The 22,593-nt window shown below is 49.4% G+C and overlaps 1 protein-coding gene across 14 annotated transcripts in view; it reads left to right on the top strand.

The window, feature by feature from the left end:
- The window catches only part of LOC115542262 (CLIP-associating protein 1-B), a 52,102-nt gene that overhangs the window by 25,688 nt on the left and 3,821 nt on the right, over window positions 1-22,593 (top strand). For 4 of the 14 annotated variants that reach the window (XM_030354452.1, XM_030354466.1, XM_030354465.1 and 1 more), the window contains 24 exons: window positions 860-1,027; window positions 2,014-2,060; window positions 2,397-2,582; window positions 5,168-5,263; window positions 5,377-5,562; window positions 6,787-6,891; window positions 7,339-7,401; window positions 8,546-8,643; window positions 9,971-9,994; window positions 10,655-10,917; window positions 11,628-11,691; window positions 13,148-13,150; window positions 13,942-14,105; window positions 14,460-14,682; window positions 15,517-15,612; window positions 16,646-16,783; window positions 17,274-17,383; window positions 19,683-19,830; window positions 20,144-20,369; window positions 20,565-20,618; window positions 20,907-21,109; window positions 21,542-21,670; window positions 21,788-21,994; window positions 22,308-22,424. In XM_030354452.1, coding sequence (XP_030210312.1) covers window positions 860-1,027; window positions 2,014-2,060; window positions 2,397-2,582; window positions 5,168-5,263; window positions 5,377-5,562; window positions 6,787-6,891; window positions 7,339-7,401; window positions 8,546-8,643; window positions 9,971-9,994; window positions 10,655-10,917; window positions 11,628-11,691; window positions 13,148-13,150; window positions 13,942-14,105; window positions 14,460-14,682; window positions 15,517-15,612; window positions 16,646-16,783; window positions 17,274-17,383; window positions 19,683-19,830; window positions 20,144-20,369; window positions 20,565-20,618; window positions 20,907-21,109; window positions 21,542-21,670; window positions 21,788-21,994; window positions 22,308-22,424 — 3,118 coding nt within the window. The remainder of the gene's footprint in view (window positions 1-859; window positions 1,028-2,013; window positions 2,061-2,396; window positions 2,583-5,167; window positions 5,264-5,376; window positions 5,563-6,786; window positions 6,892-7,338; window positions 7,402-8,545; window positions 8,644-9,970; window positions 9,995-10,654; window positions 10,918-11,627; window positions 11,692-13,147; window positions 13,151-13,941; window positions 14,106-14,459; window positions 14,683-15,516; window positions 15,613-16,645; window positions 16,784-17,273; window positions 17,384-19,682; window positions 19,831-20,143; window positions 20,370-20,564; window positions 20,619-20,906; window positions 21,110-21,541; window positions 21,671-21,787; window positions 21,995-22,307; window positions 22,425-22,593) is intronic. The other 10 variants (XM_030354454.1, XM_030354453.1, XM_030354455.1 and 7 more) reach the window with 10 other exon arrangements.

Below are 22,593 nucleotides of genomic sequence, written 5' to 3'. Positions count from 1 at the left end.
CTTAAGAATTATTGATTATTGATTGGAAGTTACAATGTGGCAGATTTCAGAGGTTGCTGGCATCTTCCCACAAAACACCTACAAGGCAGCTTCCCTGACGTATGATAACATCCTGTATAAAACCGCGTATGAACTAAGTATCAGAAGAGTACGTACACTGTGACTTCGGGGGTGTTTAGAGGTCACTCTAACTGCGCTATCAATATTATATCCACAATACCCTCCGGTGGCATGACTCTGCAAACACCCTCACAGAGCACTCTGAGGGGTTTCAAGCTCATGCGATAACAAAATCTATTTCCATTCATTTCTATTGGGACGGCACCAAGGTCGCACTGTTTGTTAATGGATCAGGAAGTGGTGCCAGGTGTGTGAAGTCACCTTGCGGTCTGACGTCACACCGCGGTCTGGCCCCCGCAGTGGGCTTCAGTGCTCCTTCAGAAGTAGGCGGGGCGTTCCCGTAGAGAAACGATCATCATTAGCGATCATTAGCGATCATTATCTGCGTATTCATGAGCTACCTTGTTGACCTGGTCTGCTCTCTCTGTGTTGCAGCGGTCGATAGTGACACCGGTCCGGACAGCTTAATGCATCCTAGGTTTTCAGTCCATGCTTATCACAGTAGAACACCATGTATTTTCAGAGAGCTATTTTCCTGAAACAACCGTATGTTAACGTCCGGTTCAATCAACGAATCAGAGCCTCAACGCAAAAAGAAAAAAAAATACAATCCTAAATAAATTCGGTCTTTAATTTTTGTTTATCGTTTGCGGTTCCATGTTTCATCGGTCCCTTCAGTGCGATTGGTCCCTGACCGACTGGTTGCCTCTTTGTGCGCCCTGTGGCTCGCCGTCTACAGGTGCTACTGGAGCTACCACGGCCACTTCAGCCAGGAGGCGGAGCTTCTGTTCCAGGGCCTGGAGTCGTCCTATCAGAAGGCCCTGCAGGCCCACCTGAAGAGCGGCGACAGCCAGGCCTCACTGCCGGCCTCGGACCGCTCGTCCTCCTCCTCACAGGAGAGTCTCAAGTAAGGCCCCCCCCCCCGCCCTCGTTACCATGGTCGCCGTCTCTACGGGGACTGCAAGGATTACAGGTTTTCTTTTTTTCGTTTTGGGTCGGTGATGGATTTTCAGGGAAGGAAAATGCAATAGAAATTAAAAGAGTGTGTGTGTGTGTCCCTCTGTGCTACAATTCTTACCAGCTTTTATTATATCAAGTTCAAACCTTTTTTCCTACATTGCTCTTTGGTTCTCCCACCGTTGGTTTTGATGGTGGTGCACTCCCATCCCATCTGGTGGTCTTTCTCTCTGATAGAGACAGACAGACAATCCTCTGTCTGTCTCTGTCTCTCTCTCTCTCGCTTTCGATCTCTCTCACTCTCTATAATGTGAGGCCTGGTATTGACAGCTGAATGATCGTAGCCCCATCATGTCAGCCTAACCGAGCCAGAGAAATCATCTTTCTGTGTCACATCAGCCTGGAGCCAGACTGATACAGGGACGTGGATCTGATGGATCTGGGACTTATCTCAGACCTTAAAGGACACTAGCCGTCTGGCTGATGAAACCCTCTTGAAGACTTTTCTGGCCTCAGTGAATACTCTGTTACCAATATCATTGGTTGAAATCAACTTGTTGTTCCAAATCTGAGTGAGAGCATTTCTTGTGAGCGCACCTGCCACGATGGTAATCAATGGCAATATGGCACTTTGGTCTTTGTGATGACAACTTTTGCAAAAGTATTTGTATGGCATTCACAGTTTTTTTACGTCCATAAAGGCTGTACTGATGTGCACAATAGATAGTGAATGTGTTTATAAACACTGTGTGTATTTGTGTGCTTTCTAACAAGACAAGCCGATTCATCATAAACATTCTTAAACCCAAATAAGAGAATCGGAGAATGGCATGCAATTGGAAAAAAGTGTGTGTGTGTGTGTGTGTATTATTTACGGTGTGTATGTATATATGTATCACTAAGCTGTGTATCTGACTGTGTGCTTTGTGTCCCCAGTCGGCCTCTCACCGTGAAGAGCTCTGTGGGCAGCAGCGGGACCAGAGGTAACCTATAACTACCCACACAGACACTATCTATATCTATCAAATAACCATCTACGTATATACATTAAGTAACTCTGCATAAACAAACAGCACTGCAACATGCCCTCACCAGATGCCCCACAGAGAGACAATTTAGCAGACGCTAAATGTAAGTGAGGATGTTCATAGAACCAATTGCAAAGCATTAACAATCCCTACATTAACCCATGCAACAAAGGTAGCTAGGATAAGACGCTACATAGCTAAAGTGCTATAACTAGATACAACATACGTTAAGTGCGTACATTACTTCTCTCTCTCTCTCTTCTAAAGCCGTTTGTATCTTTGTCCCGTCAGCCAAACCCGGCCAGGCCTCCCGCCCCCCCCACGCCGCCGCCCCCGCCTCCCTGCAGCGTTCCCGTAGCGACGTGGACGTCAACGCCACGGCCACGGCCACGGCCAGGACGCGCCTGGCCGCCGCCCCCTCCGCCGCCCCGTTTAGCTCCGCCTCCGCCCTGCCGCCGGGGTCCTACGCCTCGCTCGGTGAGCGCACATACACACACGCACACGCACACACACACACACACACACACACACACACACACACACACACACACACACACACACACACACACACACACACACACACACACACACACACACACACACCTCTGCCGGCTGGGCTCTAGCCAATGGGAGGCCCCGTTTAGGACACAGGAATTGTTGTTGTTTTAAGGTGGATTATTATTCATAATACTGATGATGTTGACTTACATTAACACACGCAACAATACACGTATGAACACATGTATTAAGACATGCATTAACACATGTAATAACACATGTGTTAACACATGCGTTAACACCTGTATTAACACATACATTAACACATGTATTAACACATGTATTCACACATGCATTAACCCTCGGCAACGCACTAGGGTCGCCTCCATGGCGCCTGACCTCTGACCCCTTAACCCCTTAACCACCTGTATCTCTTCCAACCCACCCCCCCCCCCTGCCCCACCCCGCCTCTCAGATGACTCGTGGTCTCCTAAGGTGGAGGCGGGTAAGCTGGGCTGCATTGTGTTGTGTGTCCTTCTAATGCAGGGGGGGGGGGGGGGGGGTCCTCTCCCAGGTCCTAAGTTGGTCTGTGTGTGTCTGTGTGTGTGTGTGTCTGTCTGTTATTCCAAGTCAGTTTTGACGTGTCGGTCACATGTTATAACGAGTCTGCATGGACACGGTCGCCGCATGGTGTATCCATCTCTTCATTCTTTGTATTCAACGACAAACCAGTTAAATCTGGTTTCACACTGAAACCAGATTGAACTGGTTTCAGAGTGATCAACGTCCAGATGAGGGCAGCAGGGCCGGCCCTAGAGTGCCACAGAACCTGACCCACAGCGGTCAGGGCCCCCAAACCAGGACCATCAAATGTTGCACAATAGAAAACTTATAGCATAGCATAGCATTGGGTCGCTAAAACGAAACTGTTTTCTGTTTGATTTTGGATCGACTGATCAAGGTCAAATCCTTTAATATTATAGAGGGGGCATGTGTCACCCTATTCCCCCATCTGGACACGGCCCTGCTCTGTACATATTACCACATATAGACTCGGTGGTAAAAATAGAAAATAAACAGATCTTCCCCTTCTAAATCCCAGTGGGAGATGAAACGGTGTTCCCCGTTCCCCCAGGCCCGGCCCAGGACTACCTTGTCCCAGGAGCGCTTGTGACTTCACGTTGTGTGATTCAAAACACCAGCTCTGCTCATTTATAGCCACTGTCAACGACCACGCCCTCAGGGCACCAAACATGTGATTTAAACGCATGCAAATGCTGACTTAAAAGTGATCAAACCAAGGTTGGGAACCTCGAGGTCGCCCTTGGGCGATGCTCCTCATAAAATGGCTTTGCTCAAATTCAAGTTTTTTCTTTCTCGCCGAGAACGTACAGTTAAACTTGTGCATCTATAGCCAAAGATTAAGTGCTTCTGGCATTGGAATAGAGACGCGCTTTACGACTTTGTTGGTGGTATGTACAGCGTGCCCAGGCGAAGATGAAGGGAGTGATTTAGTTTAGATAGCAATGTAGATGATTGCTATATTTTTAAGTCACCTTTTAGTTATAGTTATTAAGAGACAAAAGATTATCCCTTTAGCGTCAGAAATAGTCACATGGTTTGTTTTTATGTTCTGTTATACTTTTTAAAATGACATGCCTTTGTCTCGACTGATAATAAAAACAACTCTTACGGGATTTGGCCACGATTTGTAACACGTCAGAGCAAACAATTGATTCGAAACATAAACGCCAACATAGTTTCATCACCAATAACACAAAGAAAACAAAAGAACAGTTCGAAGCGGTTCGCTAGCCACGAAGCGATTCCCGAACGACATTAGCTTTTTTCACAGAAACTTGGGAGAGTACAACACGCTACCCCGTAAATAGTTTGGCGATCATTCGCCCGGAACGGTGGCGTGGCCCGGAGTGGGGGAGAGTAGGAGGAGGCGGGCACTAGACAGCCCGGGTCAAACTGATATTGATCGGCTAACTCCCCAGACATTGATTGATTGTTCCATTAGACAGTTGGTTACCGCTGAGGGAAAGGAAAAAACGATCTCTACGGCAACTCTGCATTGATGTTTTGTGGTGGATGTGAAGTCAAGTGATGTTCCAGACCACGGCCAATGTTCTGCTATTTCTTTAAGTTCATTTATTTGAAAAAAAACTATGATAAAGTAACATTTCCATATGGTTATAAGGCATTTGATGTACGATCTTCTTTCTCCCTCTCGCTCGGTCTGTCTCTCGTTCTCGTTCTGTCTGTCTCTCGTTCTCGTTCTGTCGTTCTCTCGTTCTCTCGTTCCCTCGTTCCCTCGTTCTCTCTCTCTCTCTCTCTCTCTCTCTCTCTCTCTCTCTCTCTCTCTCTCTCTCTCTCTCTCTCTCTCTCTCTCTCTCTCTCTCTCTCTCTCTCTGTCTCTCTCTCCCTCTCTCTCTCTCTCTCTCTCTCTCTCTCTCTCTCTCTCTCTCTCTCTCTCTCTCTCTCTCTCTCTCTCTCTCTCTCTCTCTCTCTCTCTCTCTCTCTCTCTCTCTCTCTCTCTCTCTCTCTCTCTCTCTCAGGCCGGGTGCGGACCAGGAAGCAGAGTGCGGGGACCGGCCCGTTGGTCACAGACACCAGGGGCCGCAGCAGGGGCAAGGTGGTCTCCCAATCACAGCGTGAGTACCCCCCCCCCCCCCCCCCTCACTGTAGCTCACCCTTGACCTCTATCATGGACCCCTGTTAAAGTCTGTCCAACCAAACGTGTGTGTGTGTGTGTGTGTGTATGCAGCGGGCAGTCGCTCGGGGTCTCCAGGCAGGCTGCTGGGCTCCTCGTACGGCCGGGGCCCCAGGCCCACCATGGGCATCTCCACCGCCACCCCCACCTCCAGCGGGGGGCCGGTGGAGAAGGCCCGGCCCCGGGGCCCGCGGAGCCACGGCTGCAGCCGCGAGACGAGCCCCAGCCGCACCACCACGGGTAAGACGAGCACGTCCCCATCACACACTAACACAGACGCACACACACACACACACACACACACACACACACACACACACACACACACACACACACACACACACACAGACCTAGAACAACACACCTACACACACACTTATGCAAGCACACACACTTAGACCAACACACTTAAACACAGACACTTACACACACACACACACACACCACACAAACTTACACTAACACAAACTCACAAACACAAAATGACGCACACACAATCCGGGCGTGTGTCAGACCGGCAAAACCGCTCAAAGGAAGTAGGGGAACGGAATTTGCTTTCAAGACCGGAAAAAAGCGAGGCAATTCCTGACCTTCTCCCAGCCAAGTGTTGCCGTCTGTCTCTGGTGGCGGCCGTTGGAGCGCGGTGTCCACTGAGGGCAGTGTTTCCTTCGTCCATCACTGCGGACAGAGGAGCGATGGGCATGGTGGAATGCTGAGCCCCGCCCAGTTAGTCGGCCGGAGACTCTGAGAAACAAAGCACTGAAGAAGGTTTAGTCTGCTCTCACTGGCTGGGATATTGTGTGACGTGGATTAGAGTATCGCCCCTGGCTGGCTGGTTTCTGGCGTGGGGACAGTATCCTTGTAAACAACGAGTGAATATATGTTTTTAGAATATATCATTCATAGGATGTAGCTTTATTGATTACATTACTGAAATCACTATGGATCCGCATTGACTACAGATAATGTATGTCCTGATTGGTCAGGCCCCCTGAGGGGTCAGGGTTTAGGGGGGGGGGGGGTGTCCAAAATGACAGGTGTCAATTCAAGGAGATAGACCACCGAGAAACCTTCCTCTCACTTAATATTTTCCTACTAACTATTACCCTCTGCCTCACGACCGTTCTGCATTCAGTCCTCCTGCTCCTGGTGTCTCTTGGCCGACTAACCGCCTCCCCCTCCTCCCCCAGCTCTGAGCTACAGGGCTCTCTGTCTGTGCCTCAATCTGTGTGCTTAACCTCTCCGTCTCCCTCTGCTGCTGTCTGTCTCTGTCTGTCTCTGTCTGTCTGTCTGTTTGTCTGTCTCTCTGTCTCTCTCTCTCTCTCTCTCTCTCTCTCTCTCTCTCTCTCTCTCTCTCTCTCTCTCTCTCTCTCTCTCTCTCTCTCTCTCTCTCTCTCTCTCTCTCTCTCTCTCTCTCCCCCCACCTGTCTGCGTGATCCTCTCTCGACCGCGCCTCCCGGGCAGCGCGGAGTCGAATCCCGCGGCCCAGCATGAGTCAGGGCTGCAGTCGTGATACGAGTCGCGAGAGCAGTCGCGACGCCAGCCCGACCCGGGGGTTCTCCCCCCTGGGTGAGTAGCGTGTGTGTGTGTGTGTGTGGAGACCTACGGTCATCTCTCTGCATGCGTCGTTTCTGTGATGGTAACCTGAATGCACACTTAAAACTTCCTCTCTTTCCTTATTCTAGTCTATTTCATTTTCTTTACTAATTCTGTGCTGGTCAATCTGGCCTTAAAGTGATCTCCGGTCAGAAGCTCAAGCATGTTTAGTCTGAAGAGAGCGAGGAGGATTATGGGCATTATTATAAACATGTTTTTGTTCATTTGGTTGTTTTTTTATCGGATAAATGGATGAAGCGGCCCCTATGTGCTTGTTAGCTGCGATACGGCTTCAGCTTTAACTGAACCAAATACCCAGGAAGCCCTACTCTATCGCCGGCGCCATGGCAACACCGGCTGAGCCACCGCGCTTGCCGACTCCTTATAAGGTCAACGACTTAACTCTACTTCCTCCCTCAGTGACCCGACGCCACTCTCGCTCCACCAGCGCCCTTTCCTCCTCCGCCACCGACTGCTACTCAGGTGACCTGACGGTGGCCCCGCCTCCACCCAGAACCCCCCCAGTTAGACAGAACCCGGGGTCGTTGTACCCTGTTGTTGGTCAGGCCATGAAAAAAAGAATGTCATTGCAAGGCATAGCTGTTGCCACTAGGGGGAGTTTAAAGAAAAAACTGCCTTTAGGGTTTATGTTTTGACGGCACAATGTGCTATTTTTCCCTCCCGCAAGTACTGCTTTGTTTTGCATGTTTGATGGAATGAATCAAGGATCGCAGGGACGCTGGCCTTTATTGTAGAGACATTTTTACGAGACATTGGGTAGAGCAAAGTGACTAGATAACTCATACGGGACATTTGAAGAAGTTACTTGAGCAAGTCCTCCTACAAGCCATACCTTCAATAGATTCGTTCCATCTCCGCGGACCAACGTTTGACATTTAACGTTCAAAACGTTCCAGAGGTTCTTGGTTCTGGCGATGTGGCCAGCTCAGTGATACTGGGGTCACTGCAGGGAGCTAGAGAGCCAGCTTGTCGGTTACAACTCATTCTGCTTAAGAGTGTGTGTTGCACTGATGTTTGCAAAGACTTATTGGGTCATTCAGTCATATTTAACAGCCTTTACTAGTGCATCGCCGGCCTGCATCATTAACTTTGTTTTCTACATTCACTACTTACATTTTTTGGGCTATCACATCACTAAATGGGCTGTAACATGCTGTATTCTGATATTCCTTAAAGTGGCGAAGACAAAAGCGGGAGTCTGCTGTGAAATGTGGAAATGATTGTACAGACATTTTTATGCTTGTATAACAGTTTGCTGAGAATGTTCCACTATTATTCTTTTGGTCATTTGGGTGAATTTGTGTTTTGTTTTTGTTTTGCATATTTTCATTCTTTATTTTGAAACCGTGCTTGACTCTTTTGTTTCATTTTGAAAACACCAGGTGAACTCCGACCTCAAATGGAACCTTTGTGAATATTCATATTTATTTATTAATATTTATTCAAAGGCGACTATGTTTAACGTTGTTATTTACCTTCTGCACCCCTCAAAAAGCCTCAAAACAGCATTCATCATCTGCTCAGCACTTTGATTTTGAGCCCGTATCCACATCAAAGCCCTCCCTATCTGACCTTTGACCCTGGCGTCTGTGACCCCTGCCCTCAGACCGGCTGTCGCACCAGGCCCGCATCTCGGCGTCCGTCCAAGCCATGAAGATCCTGGACACGGGGACGGAGGTGGAGGCCGCCGTGGCCGACGCCCTGGTGAGAATGAGGGGGACACTGGACCCTGAGACACCTCGGTGTAGATGAGAAGCCATGGGGTTGTTACATATTACATTATCATAGTGTAGATGAGAAGCCATGCAGTTCTTACATATTGTATTGTCGTAGGGTAGATGAGAAGCCATGTAGTTATTACATATCGTTTCTCAGATGAGAAGCCATGTAGTTATTACATATTGTATTATCGTGGTGTAGATGAGAAGCCATGTAGTTGTTACATATTGTTTATCAGATGAGAAGCCATGTTGTTATTACATATTGTATTATCGTGGTGTAGATGAGAAGCCATGTAGTTGTTACATATTGTTTATCAGATGAGAAGCCATGTTGTTATTACATATTGTATTATCGTGGTGTAGATGAGAAGCCATGTAGTTGTTACATATTGTATTATCGCGGTGTAGATGAGAAGCCATGTAGTTGTTACATATTGTATTATCGTGGTGTAGATGAGAAGCCATGTAGTTATTACATATTGTATTATTGTACCGTAGATGAGAAGCCATGTAGTTATTGCATATTGTATTATCGTGTCGTAGTGTAGATAAGAAGCCATGCACTGGGGTACTTAGGAGGGCTAGGGGTTGATCCTGGTCCTTAAGGATAGTCTTTATATCACACTGTTTTGAACGAAAAACAAAACCGAAATAACCATATTGTATGAAAAGCCATGTGGTGATTGATCCTGTTCCTTGAGGAAGTCTTTATATATCACTGCGTTAGAAGAAAGCCAAAAATGTACACAACGTATAGTAGATGAAAAGTCAAAAGGATTACATAATATTGCTATGGATTGATCTTGGTACAAAATCCCCCCTAAATACAGAGAAAACATAGGATAAGATGTAAATATGGATTCAATCTGCCCTCTATGGGTTAAACCGTGCTATTGCATGAGTTGCCTGTTATTTGCTGTTCTTGGTCACCAGGTAACGTCAATCAAAACTTCTGGCTAGAGAGGTTTGGTTTTCCCTCAACATCTCTCTTCGAATATACAGAAAACCTTCAGGGTTTTCAGATTCATCTTAAATAGCCATTTACGAACGATGTTCTGGCGCTCTACTTCGGTTTGGTCAGAGTGTGTGACCACAAATGGTCCAGCTCCATAGTGACTTTCCCTTGTGCTTTCTCCTCCTCCTCCTCCTCCTCCTCCTCCTCCTCCTCCTCCTCCTCCTCCTCTCACTACTTCTCCCTCTTCTTCTGCTCGTCCCTCCCCTCTTACTCCTCTTTTCTCCTTTTCACCCTCGTCCCTCTACCCTTTCCTCCTCCTCCTCCTCCTGCTCCTCCCTCTCGATGGTTGTCCCAGTTGTTAGGCGACTCGAGGAATAAGGTACAGCCCAGTTCTCCTGCCGTCCAGATCGTTTTGTCCTCCCTGCATGCAGAGCGCTGCATGCTGCACACGTTCTTCTCACCGCTGAGCTCTCACTAGCCCGGCTGCTGCGTACTACACACCAGTGTGTCGCCATGATGTCCTCCTGCAAATCGTAGTTGTGTGCGTGCATGCGTGTATGTGTGTGTTTGATAGTCGCCAGGCACTGCCGTTACAGGGTCGAAACCCCCCGTCTCCGGGGCACCAACGTGTCTGTCTGTCTGTCTGTCTCTCTCACTCATATCCCACCACAAACCCTGCTTGTCCCCTCCTCGCCGGAGCCCCCCCCCCCCCCCCCCCCCCGCCCATCGCATGCCGGACCCCCAGAAGGTCAACACATGGCGTCAGAACGCTCACCACTGCATCCCATCTTGCGTTGGCCTCTCCTGTGTGTGTGTGTGTGTGTGTGTGTGTGTGTGTGTGTGTGTGTGTGTGTGTGTGTGTGTGTGTGTGTGTGTGTGTGTGTGTGTGTGTGTGTGTGTGTGTGTGTCTGCGCGTGCGCGTGACGTAGTACGCAAAATGCATGGCCGCCGGGATCCGACCCCCCCAAACCTCAATCTCATCTTGACCTGTGAGTCACCTGACATGCCCCTCCCCTCTCCCCCCCCCCCCCCTCCTTAGCGACGGCCGGTGCGGCGGCGCTTCGAGTCGCCGGGCGTGTACTCTGACGACGACGCCAACAGCGACGCGTCCAGCGCCTGCTCCGAGCGCTCGTACGGCTCGCGCAACGGCACCTCCGGCGGCGGCGGCGGCGGCGGGCACTTCCTCCGGCAGACGGAGGACGTGGCGGAGGTGCTGAACCACTGCGCCAGCGCCAACTGGTCGGAGCGCAAGGAGGGGCTGCTTGGGCTGCAGAGCCTGCTGAGGAGCCAGAGGGTGCTCAGGTATAGGACGGGGGGACAGGGGGGGGGTTGATAGGGTGTGCTTGTATGTGTGTTTGTGTTGAGGTATGCTTCAATCTGTGTGTGTGTGTGTTGGGTATGTGTGTGTTTGCATTTGTGTGTGTGATGGGGTGTGTGTGTGTGTGTGTGTGTGTGTGTGTGTGTGTGTGTGTGTGTGTGTGACGGGGTGTGTTTGTGTTTGTGTGTGTGTGTGTGACGGGGTGTGTTTGTGTGTTTACATTAGGGTGTCTATTTGGGGGTATGCTTGTGTGTGTGTTCTTTTTTTATTGTATTTGACCTTGGTTTTACCAGGAGAGCCTTTCGAGATTAAGATCCCCTTTACAAAAGTGATACGATAACACAGATGATAAAACATCACACACAGTTTCTACATGCAACAAAACAACAACACATTTTTGTATAAACAGATGAGGGGAAAAAACACATCACCTTCATAGATACACGCATGGAAAGTCAATTCTTTAAACGTTTACAAACTTTGGAGGCTGACTCTAGGCTCTTGATGATATCAGGGCCTTTATAAACCCAATAAGTACGCTGGCCTATTTAACATATCTAAATAAAACTCTTGAATCTAGAATATGCTTTATTGCAACTGCTGTTGCTGCCCTGCCAAACGACTAACGATCTCATTGGGTGTCCACTAATTGGATATTTATAAATCTGCAACATTTTTCTTTTCCCTCCGCTAGCCGTGTTGAGCTCAAGAGGCTTTGTGAGATCTTCACCCGGATGTTCGCAGACCCCCATAGCAAGGTAAGACCCTCCCCCCACAAGGTCCACACCACACTGTAACCGCACGTACCTGAACTCTTCTGGGGGTCCACACTGTAACCATATGTACCTGAGCTCTTCTGGGGGTCCACACTGTTACCATATGTACCTGAACTCTTCTGGGGGTCCACACTGTAACCATATGTTCCTGCGCTCTTCTGGGGGTCCACACTGTAACCGTACGTACCTGAGCTCTTCTGGGGGTCCACAGTGTAACCATATGAACCTGAGCTCTTCTGCTCCCCCTAACATCATCCTGAACATCTATGATGGGTCCATGATGTTTTCTGTCCCTTTAACCTGAACTAAACCACAAGCTGATAAAACACACCAAGGAAGTCTTCCTGGCAGTGTTTGCACGGGTTCGGGTTTTGATGGAGGAAAGCTGAGAAACATATCTTATGAGCGCACGTAAAATGTGACCCATTGGAACGGCTGCAGAGCGCAAACGTTATATTACACATCAACTCTGTCCAGCCGGACGTTAGGTCCCTAGTCCACTTAGGACGGAACATCCTCCGAGTGACTTCCAGTTGATTCTGACGCAGGTCACCGAGGAACCTCTCCCTCAAGAAGCCCCACAGGTAGGCCCACAGACCGTCTGGGATCCAACCTAGAACCTTTCAACTAGGAGTCCACCCCCCCCTAGCTCCTGAGACTCTACTCATAGCGGGATGGATAGCTGAGTGTACCCTGTGGGGGGCTTCTGAAGCCAGCTCCTCCGGACTCCTGCGGTGAAACTCCCAATAGTGGCTTTGTGTAGCGCCTAGCAACAGACTCCCCCTAGGACCTCATGTACCTGGCTAAAGACAAACATCTTCGCATGACATGTGAAGCTGTGGCGTGATGCTGTCATGTAAACCTGGATCGCTCTTTATATTGTTTCTGCCTGTGTCAATCAAATGCATAGTTTTTTTTTGTATGCATCCATTGCAGCATTCGATACTGAATTAAAGATGCTGTAGGTAACAAATGAGGGTATTAGAGAGATTGGAAAAGAGCACAATTTTGAAACTAAACAACCAGAGAAATGTCCACCCTCACTCTTTTCCCCACCTCGCTATGTTTCTCCACTATTGAGAAGTGTTGCATTCACACACCTGCGATTAATCGCCATGATGGATGCCCCGAACCCAATCAAGGAAGAGAGGCCTGTGATTGGTCCGAAATTAGCCAGGAGCTGTCCGACAACAAAGTGGTCTCATACAGAGGCAGGCACAGTCATCTACAAACAGATATTCTCAAGATGCATTTCACTCACTAATAACTGACTGATGACTTCGTCATTCCTAATTAATCACGCTCAAATAATAGCCTTTAAATCGTACCTACAGCACCTTTAAGTGTCCTCCCATGTCAAACTAACTGGTAGGTGTTGACTAACGGAGTGTGTTCTTCTATTGCATGCGTCTGCACTGCCACGGACCCACTAACACAGAGAGTAAGTGGCCAGCCGTATCTTCATCTTCATCTTCATATTCATGATAATAGACTGTTCCCTAATGTTGTCTTAACAGACGTAACATATTCATAATATTATATTGTTCCTAATTGTGACTTAACAGACGTCAAATCATCATATTCATAATAATATACTGTTCCTAATGTTGACATAACAAACTTAACATCATCATATTCATAATTATAGCCTGTTGTTAATGTTGACATAACAGACCTAACCTCATCATATTCATAATAATAGACTAATTTAGACATAACACAAAATACTCTATAACACAGATTGTCTCCCTATGTTTGTCAGAGACACTGTTCCATGTATACCATATAGGGGGTATACATACCCTGTAGTATAGGGGTTTATATAACCTATGAGGAATAGGGTTGTCTATACCCTGTATAGAATAGGGCATGTATACCCTGTATAGTCTTCTTGTGCATAGATATATGTACCCTGTGTAGTACAGGGGTATATCTACCCTGTAAAGTCTTATCTCTCTCTCTGTCTCTCTCCCCATCAATCTGTGTCTGTCTGTCTGTCTGTCTGTCTGTCTGTCTGTCTGTCTGTCTGTCTGTCTGTCTGTCTGTCTGTCTGTCTGTCTGTCTGTCTGTCTGTCTGTCTGTCTGTCTGTCTGTCTGTCTGTCTGTGTCTTTCTCTCTGTCTGTCTGTCTGTCTGTCTGTCTGTCTGTCTGTGTCTTTCTCTGTCTGTCTGTCTGTCTGTCTGTCTGTCTGTCTTTCTGTCTCTCTCTCTCTGTCCCCCCCCCCCCCCCCAGGTGTTCAGCATGTTCCTGGAGACGCTGGTGGACTTCCTGAGCCTGCACCACGAGGACCTCCAGGACTGGCTCTTCGTGCTGCTCACCCAGCTGCTGAAGAAGATGGGCGCCGACCTGCTGGGCTCCGTGCAGGCCAAGGTCCAGAAGGCCCTGGACGTCACCCGGTGGGTGCTGGGGGGGTCCTCCTCGTAACATAGTCTCTGTCTGTCTCTCTGACTCTCTGTCTGTCTGTCTCTCTCTCTCTCTCTCTCTCTCTCTCTCTCTCTCTCTCTCTCTCTCTCTCTCTCTCTCTCTCTCTCTCTCTCTCTCTCTCTCTCTCTCTCTCTCTCTCTCTCTCTCTCTCTCTCTCTCTCTCTCTCTCTCTCTCTCTCTCTCTCTCTCTCTCTCTGTGTGCCTGAATCTCTTTCTCTGTCTGTCCCTCTCTCTGTCTCTCTGTCTGTGTCTGTCTGTCTCTGTATCTGCACGAGTCTGCGTCTGACCTCCCACGTCTCTCCTCTCTCCCCCCTCCCCCCCTAAAGGGAGTCGTTCCCGTGCGAGCAGCAGTTCAACATCCTGATGCGCTTCATCGTGGACCAGACGCAGACGCCCAACCTGAAGGTGAAGGTGGCGCTGCTCCGCTACGTGGAGGCGCTGGCCCGCCACATGGACCCCGCCGACTTCGTCAACTCCAGCGAGACGCGCCTCGCCGTCTCCCGCGTCATCACCTGGACCACCGAGCCCAAGAGCTCCGAGGTCCGCAAGGTAGGCTGGGGGGGGGGGGGGGGTGGTAACCACGACCGTGGGGTAACAGCGGGGGCTGGTAGGGACGGTTCGAGAGTTGCAGGGAGAAGGCGGGAAGGAGCGGGGGATGTTTCTCAACCGTTGAGAAGTTTTTGCACTTCACTCGCCTGTGATGGACAGGCGAGGTGGATTCCCCGCTGAACCAATCAGGGAAGACGCCCTGATTGGTCAATGCTAAATGGTCTCAGACTGAGGCCGTGGCAGTCGACCAGAAACCGATTTTTCTCACAGAACCTTTCATTCACTCCCAGCTGACGGATAGCTACGCCATTTCTAAGAAATGACCCCTCAAATAATAGCTCTCAAAGGGTACCTACCACACCTTTATGTTCAACGGAGAACTTAAAGGTGTGGTAGGTACAGTGTGGCCTCTTTGTTATTTTTCTGTTGGCTGTTGTTCCCCTGTTTATGCTTCTCCCCTGTGGAACTGTGGGAAATCTGGTCGCCCGCCAGATTTCTGTTGGATGGATTTATCCCCCTTTTCCGTTCAGTTGTGTGTGCAGTTCTCTTTTTATTTGCCCTGGTCTGCTTTCACGTCTTCCTTTCTTTCTGTTCATTCATTTATTTGTTTTTTTGTTGTTCTTTCCACCTCCTCCTCTCTTTTTGCTCACCGAAACCCCCCCCTCCCCACTCCCTCCCCCTCGACCCGGGTCCACACACACACACACACACACACACACACACACACACACACACACACACACACACACACACACACACTATCATACACATGCACACATGCACACACACACACACACACACACACACACACACACAATAAACCACACACCCCAGAGTCTCCAGAGCTGGTCAGGGGAGGAGTCCTCGTGTCGCCCCCCCTCCGCTGGCCCTCTGCCTGGGGAGGGCAACGTGGAGGAGAGATGCAAGCAGGTAGAGGCCCCCCTGCTACCGCACGGCATGCACCGACCTCCGACCCCCAGCCGCCCCCCCACCCAACCCCCGAGTCCCCCGCCCCAACCTCCATCTCAGCTTGTAGCTACCAGCTTTAACCTTCACTAACCCCCCAGCCCCCCCCCCCCCCCCCCGTCCCCTCCCAACCGCCGTGCAGACAGACCTGGCTAACTGCCGCCATGATGCCGTGACAACCGTGGAAACCGTTTTTTATTTAGCCAACGCTCATGTGGCCGCTCATTGTCAGCGGGATGAAACGGGCGATGGGACGATGCAAAGCCCCCCCCCCCCCCCAGTGCTGCAGCGAGACTCTGCCTGACCCCTTCAGCAAGCAAACTCTGTCCCGGGCGTGTTGTCATCCAGTCCGTGCATCTTTTCCTTAACGAGCATGTCATCTTGCATTTAGCGTTTTCTTTTATTACATTTTTTTTTAAACCAGTGGTTAACGGTAACCAATGAGAATTCTTACCGGATTGTAATCTAATTCATTGCTCGATTAAAGGACCAGAGCATAAACGCCTTCACAGTTGTTCGTTAGAGGATGACGGAGGAAAGGTTTGCAATGGGAGTCTGAGCATGGACGAGAGATTAACAACAAACCAAACCTCGCACCTACTGTCGGTGGGCCCGCCTGCTTCTTAACCATCTTCCTCTGACTTACGTCGGATTTCGGGTTCGACGCATGCCCAAAGCAAACCTGCGATCCATGCAAGCATTCGTCTCGCGTTTACAAAGGGGAGAATGTAACAATTGCACTACCGCCATCGCTTCAGCACGTAGCCTGTGCTTGAAATCTGCACCTTTCCACGTGATGGATTTCATTTCCGAAAAGAGTGTGATGAGGTATCGTAGCGCCAACACGTTTTTAATGGTTACTGGAACAATTGTCCATAGGAGTACTGGTAAGTTACATGGACTTGGATGTACACACCTTGTGTTCTTCTGTCATGTGTATATGTTACCGGAATAATGTGTGTGTGTGTGTGTGTGTGTATGTGTGTGTGTGTCTCAGGCAGCCCAGGTGGTCCTGATATCTCTGTTCGAGCTCAACACCCCAGAGTTCAGCATGCTGCTGGGGGCACTGCCCAAGACCTTCCAGGATGGGACCACCAGGCTGCTCCACAACCACCTGAGGACCAACAGCGTCATGGTAACACACACACACACACACACACACACACACACACACACACACACACACACACACACACACACACACACACACACACACACACACACACACACACACACACACACACACACCAACCATAAGGATCATAGTACATGCATAGTCAATCACGGTCCGCATCCACTCCATTGGACCCTCGACATCATTTTTCCAAATCGTCTCATCGGAGAAAGCAAATCCTGGGCCGGTGACGTCCATGGTCCGACTTTCCCACAATTTTCCAGGGGGAACTGAGTTGTTGTTGCAGACTGAGATTCTTCACAAAACTCTCTTATATCCGACAGTAGCCGCTGTTCCGCCCTTAAAGGATCCCGTCCGTCGACATACGGTACTTCCGACCATGTGATTGACGTTCACAAGCGAGGACCACCTCTCTCATGATGCTGTTCTAAAGCGACGTTGTTCCTGACCAGGGCTTCACACTGCGTGTGTGTATCTTCCCCCGCCTCAGGCCTCCCCCAGCCCCCAGCACGCCGCGCCCACCCCTCCTCGACAACCCGGCAGCCGAGGCAGCCCCCTCACCTCCCCCACCAACTGCTCCCACGGCGGGCTCTCCCCCAGGTAGGAACCAGGGTCCCGGCCCCCCCCCGGTCCGCCAGGCCGTAGCGTAGCGCTCAACTCTTACTTACTAACTCTCTTACTGCTGCTACCGATGACTTTCTCCCTTGTTTCACATCTTCCTCTTTTTTTCCTTTTTGTTCCTGCTGACCTCCCCTCTCTTATCTCTTCTCGATCGCCCCCTCCCCTACTGCCCTCCCTGACCCCTCCCCTTTTCTCCTCCCTGACAAATCCCCTTCTCCCCTGCCCTTCTCTCCTCCCCTCCCCTGCCCTTCTCTCCTCCCCTCCCCTGCCCTTCTCTCCTCCCCTCCCCTGCCCTTCTCTCCTCCCCTCCCCTCCCCTTCTCTCCTCCCCTCCCCTCCCCTTCTCTCCTCCCCTCCCCTCCCCTTCTCTCCTCCCTCCCCTCCCCTTCTCTCCTCCCTCACATTCTCTCCTCCCTCCCCTCCCCTTCTCTCCTCCCTCACCCCTCCATTACTCTCCTCCCTCTCCTTCCTCCTCCCTCCCTCCTCCTCCGTCTGGTAACAGTCGCTCATGGGGCCTCGCCTCCGCTCGCCCCACCCCGCTCTCTGCCCCCACCTCCCCCACCGCCGTCCCCCCCTCTCTCAGGGCCCTCCGGCGTGCTTACTCTCCCAGGTAACCCCCGCCCCCTCCTGCCTCTCCCCTCCCCCTCCACCTCACCCCCGTCCCCTCTCGTCGTCACCCCATGGGAGGCTTTCAACACTGCGGTCCGACGATAGTGGTCTCTGTGGGAGATGAAAAACTAAGAACGCATTCATTTATGTTTAAACGAAGGAAGTGCAATTCCTGAAGGAGTGTACTGTAGAAACCCGCTTCTATTGACACACTCGCACACACGTCTGTCCTACAGGGTACCCGCGGAGGTATTCAAAGTGTCTCGAGAGTCTTAAGTGTCTAAGAGACGTCCGAGGGCCTCAGGAGGCACTCGAGCGTCACGAACAGAACGCCACCTGCGTTCGCGACTGAGTGCAGCGTTCACATAGTGTTTAGAGGAGAATTGCAAAAACATAGGATGTAAACCCTTTTTTCTCTAAATTGGAGACTTATTTCAGTCACAGTGATCAGATGGCATGGATAACAAAAGTAAAATATCATAGATAGCCCACGATGGCTTCATATTGCAGGCATGGTACTTGTGTTGTCAGACAGGCAGCACTGCTTAATGGCACTATGTCAATGAGGGTGTATACTTACAAAGAAATTCCAGGTTGAGGACAGTCTTTTACCTATTCAACTTTGGGCGTGAAATCTTTATTTAATTGCGTTCTAAATGGTATTCAAAATGTATTCAAAAGTCTTAAACTGAAGGGGTTAGTTAGTTGAAACCTGCCGATACCCTGGCCCTCACTGATGCACTTCATCTCCTCAATCTGTTTCTCTCATCGGTTTGCGTCGTTATATTATTGTTGGTTTGATGTTATCAATTTGTGTATTGTTGAAGTTAAATCATTCAAATGGAAGAAAACAATAGAGCCTTACTGCTCAGCAAGCTGCCTTGTCTGTCCTGTCTTGTCATGCGCTGTGTCCGGGTCACATGCATGCTGCAGCCCGTGCACATGCAAGTTTCCGTGCTCCCGGTATGCTCACCACTGCATCATGCGGTCACTTTTTGTACAGTTCAGTGTTAATACGGCCTGGCCGCAATGGAATGACCCAAGAACCCCGACGGTCCAATGGCATTAACGAAAAGGCCAGCGTTTGAACATCCAAAGTTTCTTCATCAACTGCTTGGTAGCTCTAACGTTTAAGGAGAGGGACTAGAGAGAGTGGTAATGTATTAACAGTGCTCAAAATATTACAGGACAGTATTGTGATTGATGTGGAGTTGGGTGGCCTAGATTTCCGGCCATCATTTGTTTATTTTTGGATGAATAGGTTTGATTGTATCGAGAAAAGGGAAGACATTTTTAGATTAAGAGATTGGGAAGATTTCTTTCCCAATTAATATAAAATAGAAAGCTGTAAAACTTAAGTGAGGGACGGCATTGATGGGATTCAATTACCTTAAAGGGCTGCATTAGCTGTGAACAGGAAATTAAGTTACGCGAACGCCTGCCATAACTTAGTGCAGGGGTTCACTTTCAGGCCGGAGAAATGGATTCAAAACAAAATCCTACAGTCAATTGCGGCCATATGCTCTCCCGTTTTGGTGATTGGTCAGTTTCGGAGATTAGCTAGGCTGCTTGTCTGCGCGACACAGACTAAATTAGGTTAGCGTTAGCAAGTTACTTTCACAACCATGACAAAAGTCGCTAATAATGAAATTTGTATGTGTCAACGACAGCCTGCTGGAGTTCGACAGCGAGAACCTGAACTCTGAGGAGATCTACAGCTCGCTGCGCGGCGTCACCGAGGCCATCCAGAACTTCCGCTTCCGCAGCCAGGAGGACCTCATGGAGCCGCAGCGGCGCGACGGCAAGAAGGACTCCCTGGTGAGCAACTGGCTGCGGTTTATTAGCTCAGATTGACGCGATTTAGGACTGTACGTTTTTTGCATGAAGTGAATGATGAATTCCAATCCCATGTTTGAAGTTGTTTTTGTGTTTTCCCAGTTTGCGCAAAGATATTAGTTGACTAGACGCTGAAACATTTCTTGAGCTACATATATGCATATGCAGACTTTCTTATTTTTTGAGAGTTTTTGGAGATATTGAACACATTCATATTGGTTGTCTTAACAGATTCCTATTTGTAGACAAACAGTGTTCAGTGGCTGAGCCAATATGTTGTGGTTGCTGTTCCCAGTCAGGACTGGGCGCGTCCCTGGACTCGGACCCCCGGTTCGGCAACGGCGTGGGGGAGGGCGGCCGCATGGCGCTGGACAACAAGACGTCCCTGTTGAACACGCCGTCGCCGCGCTCCTTCTCCAGCCCGCGCTTCCGCGACTACAACCCCTACAACTACACGGACACCATCGGCACGCTGGACAAGACCCCCCTGAAGGGGGTGCTGTTTGACGACGCCCCAGACGGTCAATAATCTGTTCCTCCAAACCGATTTTCTTTAGGGACATTGTGTTGGGGAATGTTCAATGGGTGTTTTTTTGATGTTTGTTGAAGCTTTGTAATGAAAGTATTGTATCAGCGAAATGAGCAACGTATTGGTTAGGTTCCGAACATACTGTACTCTCAAACTGAATATCTCTTCTTTTTTTTATTCGTGACAGGCCGTCGGCAAGAAAGTGTTGAAAACAAAGTGGCCCCGCCCAAGAGTTTCCCTGGTAAAGTCCCATACTGTCCCACATTATATCCTAGCATTTTACTGGGATCTTGTTTAATCACATATACCTACAAATTCCCTTGAATGTGTGCGTGTCACACAAGGCTTAAATATTGCTTTCTCACGTGAAAGAAGAGAAAATATTTATACAATGCACATACATGTGTTGATGAGATTCAGACAGTTGAATACATCATAGTTTATGCCTTGCAGATCGAAGTGCAAAATCTGTCCTGTCATATTTATTAATGCCTAACCATGGTCCACCATGGTCCCTGTGTGTGTGCAGCTGGTCCGGCGGAGCAGCTGGAGCTGGTGGGGGAGCTCCTGAAGGAGCTGTCCCAGGGCCAGGCTGTGGAGCGGGGGCCGGAGCAGCGCCGCGCGGCCCTGCTGGAGCTGCTGAAGGTGGCCCGGGAGGACAGCCAGGTGGTGTGGGAGGAGCACTTCAAGACCACGCTGCTGCTGCTGCTGGAGACCCTGGGGGACAAAGACGTGAGCAGCCCCCCCGTCCACACGCCGCCGTCGCTTTTAGTTCACTTAGTGAACTAGTTGTTGGCTTGTAGTTAGCCCATAAACAGCGAGCTATTAGCATCTAGCTAGCAAGTCTTTGGCTTGTAGCTAGCTAGTTATTAGCTAGTAGTCAGCAAAATTGTTGCTAGTCGGCTAACTTGTAGCTAGTCAGCTAGCTGTAAGTAGCTAGCGAGTATAAGCTTGTAGCTAGCTAGTTGGGAGCTGGTAGTCAGCTAGTTGTTAGTTTGGAGCTAGTGAGTAGTAAGCTAGTAGCTAGCTAGTTATTAGCAAGTTAGCAGTTAACTATTAGGGAGCAGTCATTGGTTAAAAAAAATATGATTAGTTATATTCGTATTGTGTATTCTGATAATTCAACGACCACGATTTTAAAATACCCTTTTCCACCCCTCAAAGCACACGATCCGTGCACTCGCGCTGCGCGTTCTGAGGGAGATCCTGAAGAACCAGCCGGTGCGCTTCAAGAACTACGCAGAGCTCACCATCATGAAGACCCTGGAGGCCCACAAGGATGTGCACAAGGAGGTAAGCACAGGGGACGTCCAGCTGGGAGAGAGGGTGGTTAGACCTGCAGGCAAGGCCTACGAAACCTCTCAGCCCCAGGGCCCATTGGCCAAAACCCACAGACATTTTCTTTGGCAGGTGGTGCGGGCGGCGGAGGAGGCAGCCTCCACCCTGGCGAGCTCCACCCACCCGGAGCAGTGCATCAAGGTGCTGTGTCCCATCGTGCAGACGGCCGACTACCCCATCAACCTGGCCGCCATCAAGATGCAGACCCGGGCCATCGAACGCATTGCCAAAGACTCCCTGGCCTCCCTGCTGCCGGACGTCATCCCCGGCCTGCTGCAGGTAAACGCTCTTGCAAGTCATGCTAATGCTAAGCATGCTAAGGCAATTGATGTTGACGATATTCACAGTTATATTAACAGTTTCTACCCCAGAGCTGTTATTTCTCTAAATAATGCAGAATTATAAATTATTGCATTATCATACCAATCTGACCTTTAAAATTGGCTGACATTTTAAAATATATATATTTGTTTGAGTTCTTTAACATTCTATATATATTTTTAAAAAATAACCCTTTTCTCATTTAGTTTCTGTTTTAAAAAGCACTTATTTTGAGAGCCTCTACCCCAAAACTAATTTTCCTCCCACGCAGGGCTACGACAACACGGAAAGCAGCGTGCGCAAGGCTAGCGTGTTCTGCCTGGTGGCCATCTACTCTGTGATTGGAGAGGAGCTGAAACCACACCTGGCTCAGCTTACCGGCAGCAAGGTACGAGCTTGTATGTCCTGTCATACCTCTCATGGTATAGAGACAGGTAATGTGGAAGACGCATGAACATCCTTTTTGTGTCAGTGACAAAATGGAATAGATTTGGCCTACTATGTTAGAAAGACTAATGCATAAATAATGCAGAAAATAAAATGGTTTTGTGTTTACT

This window comes from Gadus morhua, chromosome 4, assembly GCF_902167405.1.
Source record: "Gadus morhua chromosome 4, gadMor3.0, whole genome shotgun sequence".
Classification (NCBI taxonomy): domain Eukaryota; kingdom Metazoa; phylum Chordata; class Actinopteri; order Gadiformes; family Gadidae; genus Gadus; species Gadus morhua.
This window is presented reverse-complemented; position numbering and strand designations above follow the sequence as displayed.